This window comes from Lycium ferocissimum, chromosome 3, assembly GCF_029784015.1.
Source record: "Lycium ferocissimum isolate CSIRO_LF1 chromosome 3, AGI_CSIRO_Lferr_CH_V1, whole genome shotgun sequence".
In the NCBI taxonomy this organism is placed as follows: Eukaryota; Viridiplantae; Streptophyta; class Magnoliopsida; order Solanales; family Solanaceae; genus Lycium; species Lycium ferocissimum.
Genome location: NC_081344.1, coordinates 2943037 through 2952519, shown reverse-complemented (window position 1 = coordinate 2952519; position 9483 = coordinate 2943037). Strand labels below are relative to the sequence as shown.

At 32.4% G+C, this 9483-nt stretch overlaps 1 protein-coding gene across 1 annotated transcript; it reads right to left on the bottom strand.

Annotated features, from left to right (window-relative positions):
- Positions 1-4137, bottom strand: LOC132049264 (zinc finger CCCH domain-containing protein 14-like). The gene is given in 5 exon segments (XM_059440010.1): positions 1-896; positions 899-930; positions 933-1063; positions 2864-2924; positions 3831-4137. Coding segments are annotated over 5 exon segments (879 nt in total). The 5' UTR covers positions 3904-4137; the 3' UTR covers positions 1-314.
- Between the last annotated feature and the right edge of the window lie 5346 nt (positions 4138-9483).

Genomic DNA, 9483 nt, shown 5'->3' with positions numbered 1-9483 from the left:
TTTCAGCCCAATCAAATTATTGGCAGCTTCTTTTTTACCATATCAAAACAGCTAACAGCTCAAAAAAACCAAATGGAGCAAAAGAAATCAAAGGAAATAAGCTTCTATGTTCTAACACAAATATGCAATACTGTAAGTAGAACTTCTGCTTTGATAAAGTGTCAAAAACCCTGCCAGACTACTAAATAAAACTCAGTTCCTCCCATGAAGTTGCATCGCATAACCAGAACTCAAAATTGAGAATAACACAACGGGTCACACAACTGTGCTGCCAAAGAGCTAGGTTCTACAAAAAGTAAAGCAGACTATTACAGTCAGACCCCTGTTTTCTGCAATTCAGCAGCACCATGGGCGAAGTGACACCTGTCTCCAAAAGTGCAAGACCCTTTGGCGAAATTCTCACACAACTTTGTCTTGTAGTTGCTCCTTGGAGGAGCAGCGCCGCCAGGATTTGCATGTGTTCTTCCAGGGCCACCTACTGGACCAAGGCTGTTGATCAATTCCCTTACCATGGCACTAGCCTGTGAAATTTGTTCAAACGTGCCCTCTAACTCGATGTTTCGGAGATTTGGATCTGTTTCATGATCACGGATAGCCAGCTTTGCCCCTGTCTGCCTACAAATCTGCTTAGAGTTCACTCCACTCTTCCCAATGATGGGTCCAGCAAGGGAAGCGTCTACACTGATCTTCGCAGTGGCTGTTGTGCCAAAGCTAGCAGCAGGACCTGAAACAGGAGGCTCCGTCCGCCCACCAAAACGACCTGGCATAGATCCAAACCCCATTGCACGTGGATCCTCCTGTGAAGGCACGATGGGCTTTCCGATTTCCCACTCCCCATGAGCAAAATTGCATTTGTCTCCAAATTTGCATCCCTCCGCCGAGTTGAATCTGTTGCAAAAAGTTTGGTTTTCACAGCAGGGGCATTTCCATTGGAATTGGGGGTGCTGTAGCATTTCTCATTGATGGAGCAGGTGCCAATTTCATCATCTGGGCCACCGCATTATAGCCACCAGGGACGTAATGAAGGAAATGGCAGCTCTCGCCGAAGGGGCAGCCAGCAGTGCTGCAACCAAAAAAAGAAAAACATAAACTTCAAAGTATTCAAAAATCAAATTTCCCATCTCAATTAGACAGAACAGTTAGAATTCCAGACAACTGGATTAGGATAGTACAATTTCATGTGCAATACTTTCCGAAACACAACAGGAAACCCAAGTTGGGTCTCTCCTTGCCTAATGGTGAAGTGGACATGTTTAACAATTATGATTCCAGGAAAACAATATACACAAACAAGACAGATATGAAGAAAATAGGGTTTTAAGAGTCCAGAGTCCTAGGTTCCAACTTCCAGGAACAGGATGAGAACCTCTTTACTTTGTCCAGTATGCATATAAACAAAAAAATAATATTCATTCTGGCCAACACAGAACAGCAGTTATGAATAAATGAGATCATTATCAAAAGAATTTAAAAAAAAAAACAGCATAAAACAAAACTCTTGTCCAAGAAAATCGCACCTTTTGCCCCCTCAGCACAATATATTCATCTGAATGAATGTCTAGAAATGCATAAAAGAACCAGAAGCTACACTAACAGTTAAAAAATGGCAAAAAGAATGAACAGTTTTTTATCAGTAACGAAAAGAAAGAAAATTGTACAAAATACATAAATCAAAGATGCAAATCACAGGCACTGCATCCATGAAAGGACCTGGCCTTCAGATATGGTATTTGCATCCTGATTAGATGGTTAGTAGGTAATAGAGTGTTATCTTACTTTTAGTCGTATGTTTTAGGGTAGTCATGTAGTTTCTTTTTGGCTAATGTGTATTGATATATGTTACTGCATTTTTGTACTTTTGCTATTTTTGCCGTCCCTTTTTCCTTTCTTAAGTTTCTGCATCGGTTACATTTCTTTTGAGCTGAGGTCTATCGGAAACAGCCTCTCTATTACAAAGATAGAGGTAAGGTTTGCGTACATCTTACCCTCCCCAGACCCCACTTGTGGGATTACACTAGGTATGTTGTTTGTTTTGTTTATTTAGATTAAATTGGCTTGTCAACCAACCAACTCAGAATATAAGATAGTAACCAACAAGTATAACCTAATCATTCTTTAAACAATTTAAAATAAACTATCTTATAAACCTTTATATTCATGAGCACCAAAAGTGACAGCAAAATCTCCTGTAGAAAGTTAGTCCCGAAGCTACAAAAGAAAACACGATACACTGAAGAAGCACATCAAATAAAAGAAACAGAATTGGACTTTGCGGGTGCCTCAGAGTATGATTTTGCAACTTCAAATTATTCCAATAATTCACTTACAGGAAGACCCACTAAACTGGTTTTCAACAATTAACTTCACTAAATGCCAGACTTAATATCGGAAGAATATCATGAGTGACTTAGTATCGGAAGAATATCATGAGTGACAGTCATGACAGCTATCCTTGTTAGGCTGTAAGAGATAACTTTTAGTAACATTATAGTGCACTAAGTAAATTAAAGTGGGTCACATACCTGTTTTCAAATGTATAATTGAAAAGCTGATAACACCCCATTACAGTACAAATTAGGTAGAGATTAAGAAGACTGTTGGTGTATTAGAAACCGTTTCTCATTCCTCCAAAGTGCATTACAGCTGGCAATATTTATCTCAACAAAATTGTTAACAAACAATTGCATAGTCATTAAGCTTCTACAGCCTTTTAAGCATTTAACAGCCTCACAAGCTGAAAAGCATAAATCTACCTTTTCATCTTGTGTCACAATGGAAATATTAGCAATTATAAATGTTGCACCTGACATTAACTTAAAGTCCAAAGTAAATTAAAGTTCATTAGGTAGATAAAGATTTGCACCTGAAAAACTTCGTGCATGGCTTTGATTTGCTTCCTACACCACTTGATAAGGAGTCCATTTCTGTTGAGCCAAATTAATTATTTATCCCAGTTAGAAATCTTCTTGTTAAAATTAATGGTAGATGAAAATTAGACAGATATCAAATTTCTTATTACCAGCACAGTACAACAAAATTGTATAAGTTGAAAACTTAGAAAGGAGCTAAACACTTATAAGAAAGGTTCACCAAATCTTCTCAAGTCCAACTCATCAGAGTAGCAATCGTAGCTACATTACATCATAAATTCAGTATCTTTTTCCATCTGGAGTAATATGTACATACGTGTATCCGAAATTTGATGCGTTCAACATTAATGTTTTTACACTTGAACCCATTACAATTTTGAAATTATAAATTCAATAAGTAATTTTTTAAATGACACTCCACATATATATGTCTATACTCCGCGTCAAAATTGTTGGGTTTGACTGAATCGATGTTTAGATTCTGCCTTCAGCGGAAAATTACACAGTATATACAAGGTTAAAATTATTTTTTATGTATCGCACATGTTGTGCACTCTACCCCTCCACATACCCCACTTGTGGTACTACAATGAGTATCTTCTTCTTGTTGTTGTATAATAGTCGATGTTGAATCCAATTGGCTTCAACATGAGTTTAATTATTTATATTTTGAACCCCTTAGTGAAAATCCTGGCTCCGCCGGTGCCACTTAAATATTTAGTAAAGCTTGGTATGTTTATGAACCTTATATTTGTTTCTTTTTTTCCCTCGAGTGTAAATCCTACCAAGAGAAGTTCAAAGGAATATGCCATGGTACCACAAAACATATAAGAAAAACCGAACACGAGACACGTAATAATTCCTTATAAATAAATATAATAAACAAGCATGAACTTTAAAAAAAAAAAAAAAAAAAAAAAAATATATATATCAAGATACACGAAAGAATAATGTATAAACCTGGTTTATATTTCTTAGCACCACCATTAACGTTAGCACCAACATCGTTTCTCGTCCTCTTTCGGAAATCCATAGCTTAAATTTACCTCAAAGCAAGTAAACAAAAATTACTGCAAAAATTGATTAGGGCTAAGCTAAATAGAACCCAAATCTACCTAAACTAACACGAATTAGGAAGAGTAAGTAGAAAAGGGGCAAAATCAGAAACCCTAAATTGAGGACTAGGGTTTTTCGCGAAGGAAGTAGAAGAAGTGGGGGCGGTGGGGTTTTATGGATTTGTATATTTGGGTTTAAATTTGGTTATGAGTTGTGTTTGGATTCCAAGCGGGATTTTCCGAAAATATTTGGTGCGAATCTAAAATTTAAGGAAATGTCACGCTGTTGATGTGAGTGCTGATGTCACTCGTCGTTTTTTTTTTTTTCACTCGTGGTTTATGGACTTCTCTATTTTTGGGCGGTTTTCCTTTGGGCTTTTTCACATGTGGCAGTTTTTTTGCATGGATTGTCCTTCAAAGGCGCTGGTTTTTTATTTTTGCCTCTTAAATTGCTGGTCTTTAATTTTTGTTCTTCTTTAAGCCAATTTTTTGTGCGGAGTGCCCTTCAAATGCACTGGTCTTTAATTTTTGCCCCTAAAATTATTGATCTTTAATTTTTGCTCTTTGTCTAAAATTCCTAGGTTCCTAGTTCCGAGTGCCCTTCAAATGCGTTGGTCTTTAATTTTTGTCTCTCAAATTGTTGGTCTTTAATTTTTGCCCTTTATCTAAAATTTCTAGGTTTCGGGTTCGGATTCCTGCTTAGTCAAAAATTTTAAAAAAATTGACCAAGTAGAAATTGGATTAAAATGTAGAATGCGCCTTAAAAATGAAATTTACACTACTTCTATCTTAAGGTAGTGTTTGAAACTCTGCCTCAAGCAGGCAAAATTCTACCTCTAGGACTAACTTTGGCTCGAATAGGCCTAAGGTCGCTATAAAGCTTTGCCTTGCAATTTTTTTTTTTTACTGAACCGTGGTTCGAACCCCAAACCTCATGGTATTAGGCGAAAGGCAAAAATTGAAGACCACCAATTTGAGGTGCAAAAATTAAAGACCACCCCAAAATAAGGGTTTTCCTGCGAATTAAGCGATTCTTTCTGAGCAATTTGCACGATTACCCCGATTTTGGGGTGGTCTTACAAGGCATAATTTCTATAGTTCTAAGACAGAACTTTCGCGAAATCTTGCCTTGCGATTTTTTATTTTTTTATTTTTACTGAATTGGGGTTTGAACCCAAAAACTCGAGATATTTCGACCACTTTTTTAGGCAAATGGCAAAAATTAAAGATTAGTAATTTGAGGGACAAAAATTAAAGACCGGCACCTTTGAAGGACAATCCGTGTAAAAAATGATTCTTTCTTATTGGGTTATCATTTAGATTTTCTCCTTTTATCTTTAAACTAGTATTAATATACCGCGCGATGTAAAAAAATTTGAAAGAATATATTTATGACAAATTTTAATCGACTTGTTTAAGTACATTGAATCATATAGTATTACTTTAACAAAATTCATTGTCATCTTATCTTCTAATGCAATGTATTTAGTAACAAAACCTTTATGAAGTTAGAAAAGACGGATGATAAGTGCTAGGATATCTTGTTAGTTCCTTAAATAGGTATAGAGTTTCTTTTTACTCCCTTAATAATATTTTTATTTAACTTTGATCAAAATTATATCATGATTTTCATGGGTGACAATCATTTTTTCCTCTAATTTTGCTTTAAAAGTTAAACACCTCCCAGAGACTTTAAACAACGACATTCCCCCTTCCTCCCCACCACCACTCCCTTTGCCCCCACCATCTCAATTGAACTTTGAAGTACCCTTTTACCCTCTATTATTGACCTTTTTCTTGTTTTAGTTTTTTAATATTATGATATAACTTTTTCTACCCCCCACGGCCATCTCAATTGAACTTTTAAGTACCTTTTTACCCTTTATTATTGACCTTTTCTTGTTTTAGTTTTTTAATATTATGATATATATATTTTTTCTCTTGTTGACAGCGTCCCCCCCCCCCCTTTTCATTTTTTAACCATTAGTAAGAACTATTTTCAGTTGCATATGATAAAAGAACAACTATAAGTAATTTCTAAGCAACTTAATTAATGAGGAAAAAGATTATATATCCTCCCATATCCCTTGGCAATTATATATTGGAATGGTGAATCCAACGATATCTCACGTCTGCGGTCCGTCTCTCATATCCATTTTCTTAAAATTCTAAATTCTTCACTAGTTAATTAGATGTATATTAGATCTATTCTCTAAAATTAAATACAGCGTCTGAAAGTACCAAACATATATTATGGACTTAACTGTACTTATAGAATAAATGAAGTAAAAATATGAAAAATAACTTTTGAACATGTATAATTTTAATAATTGAGCATAATAACATTTTAATTAGAAATTATTCGTATAAGTAATTTTGATGTATGTAACATAAAAAAAATAATTATTAAAAATAGTTATATAGATTATAAAAATTCCGTAATGAATTTCAAAAAATGATATAGTTAGAAAATATTACATTAATGGTAACCAAAGCTCTACTAATTTAATATATCGCCCTACTGTTTATCAATTAAGTCTTATAGTATTTTTAGTTGAATTATCTTATCTTTAAAGTTAATTCAAACTATACACATCCTTATAATATTTATTTTCATTATTAAATGTTTTAAGAATGCAAAAATCATCAAAATGCACACAAATTTAAATTAACTATATTCGGTTTAAATTCTAATTCAAACATTAACATAATTTGTGTAATTCTTTTTATTTATTATGTTAAGCTAGCCATTAATTCAATTCAATTTCAAATATTTTATCTTTTAATTTAAATAATTTTTTTATGCAATTCAAACAATATTAGCTTTCAAGTCAAATTCAAATTCCTTTATCTCAATCAAATATTATTACTGTAATGCTTATTAACTTGTTTCAATACTGGTACATACATGGTTTTCTCTTGATGTGACACTCGACTTCATGTCCTATGACTATTATCCTTCTTCTGTATAGGTTTTATGTATTAAGATCTCCAGAATTATTTTCATTATTTGATATTTTTTAGTTTTTAGTTGGATTAGCTTGCCAAAAAAAAAAAAATCTAGCATATATTTTCAATGTTTTATTTGAAAAGTCAAACATACATTTCTTGAAAAGTCAAACATACATTTCATAACTAAGTTAATCTTGTTAGATATATGTCATTTTGAAATTCAGCATGCATTTCATATTTGTTAGCTAACAACAATTTCATATTTTTTAATTGTGTGTGTGTGTGTGTGTGTTTTTAACTTGATCTTTTTGTTCAAATACTTGACACTTTGAATTTATTATGGTCATACTATTATTTTATTACGTGCTTCTTTTAATATGTTGTGGAATTATTTCTTAGTTTTAAGACTTACTAACCAATCAAATTGTATCTTTCTTTTGATTGATGTTTGATTATATTAAATCTAACTTCTAAATCTTGCAAAGCTTGCAAGTTGAACCCATACTTTTGAGATTTTTGTTGTCTCCTTTATGTTATTTACTCAAATTCAAAGACTAAATTATAAAGCCAATTGATATTATTGGTTTTGGTGAGAGAAGAACTATAAATTACTTCTTATATTATATTGGTTTAATTCAAAAGGAGGTAATGGCGAGAAAAAAAAAGTAGTGATAATTAAATGTAAATAGTAAAATGGAATCCTTGAGACAAATACTTGAGATATATATTTAGATATATTTAATCAAATTTATAGTTTGGCTTAGAATATAAATAGTAACGTATCCTAGACATTTGATTAATTTGAATATAAATGGAATCCATCCAAATAATGAAATCAACCCCCAAGGAAACTGTCAAACAAAAAATGAACTTTCATCTTTTGATTAATCGAATATTAATATTACAAATTCTCTTTAGACCATCTTGTTGAAGACGTTCATGCAGCTATGTTAGTTGATAAAAATACTTTTTTAGGTAAATGCTACTAATATTCTGTTTAATGGAATCTTTGTGCTTACTATTGATGGCAAAATCTTGTTCAAAGAAATTAAAGATGAATGCACATAGCTTAAACTCTGAGAATAAGAGTAAGAATTTTTTTTCTTCCGGAGTGATATATATATATATATACACACATATATATATTATATAAAAAAAATCGATGTTCAAGTAATATGTGCTTCTTTACACGAAACTTTGTGCATGACTCTCTCTAAGCATGAACCGCCTATTAAGTTTCATCATGCTACCTTATCCATCCATGACTTCTCGTGGTAACAACTCCACTCTAATATCTTGAGCCCTGTCAGTTGTCAGTCAAAATTAATCTTTTAAAGTAATAAATTTGAGACATTGAGAAACAAACTCAATTAATCCTCATTGGCGATAGGAATTTATCTTGAGACTTTCTACTGCACATAAATCCAATAAAAATGTTGTAGAAAAGTTGAAATGCACCAATAAAAACAACAATAATCAATTTACATAAGTAGTGTGATTAGAAACGTGAATAATGAGGATTGTAATGCATTAAAACAAAAATAAAAACTACCCCTTTAAAGAATCTAGAAAGTAAAAAAGCGCAGTCCGGTGCCCTAAGCTCCCGCTATGCGTGGAGTTCGGGAAAGGGCCGGACCACAAGTTTATATTCTACGCAGCCTTACCTTGCATTTTTGCAAGAGGTTGTTTTCACGGCTTGAACCATGACCTCCTAAAGAATCTAGAAAATATCACAAAAGAAAGAAGAATGATCAGGAGCGAACCAAATAATTTCAATAAACTAATGAAAACAATATGAGAATAAGAATTATAATTTTCATATTATTGCAAATGAAAAAAGCTATGAGCTTTGAATGTTGGCTCCCACATTAAGGGATTAAATAGGAAAACGAAAAGGAGATATGGATAAGGATAATAGATTCAAATTTCAAAAAGATTATATTTCTATTCAAAAAATTTACATTTAATTTCAAACACGTTATCTTTCAATAAATATTATTATATAGCATAAACATTGTACTTATCTATTTATACTAAAATTCCGAACATTTAATTTCAAACACGTTATCTTTCAATAAATATTATTATATAGCATAAACATTGTACTTATCTATTTATACTAAAATTCCGAAATGTTTGCTTTGGTCTCCTTTTTTAAACTCGATTTGCCTTATCTCCAAATAGGAGATAAACTCAAATTTTAATAGATCATTTCAATTTCAAATAAGAATATATATTTGTAGTCTTGTGTTTAAATTTTAAATTATCAAAGCTATCACTTTTTTTTTTTTACTTTAAAAGACAAATAAATATGTATGTCATAGGCAACACAATTGTTATCCACACCCCAACCCCCATCAATTTGTTTCCACGCCTAATGCCCCCATCCCTGCTGCTCTTATTTTTATTTTTCTTCATCATGTTAAAATATGCTTCTTTAAGATGATAAATAACCACATAAAAGATTTTAAAAAAAATTGAATAAAAATGCTATGAAATCTGAGGACTAAATTTTTGATGTATCCAAATTCGAATTTCTTATCCAATTCAAAATTTTACATTTTTATTGGATTTAATTTGTATTATCGAAAATTGGCAGGCATACT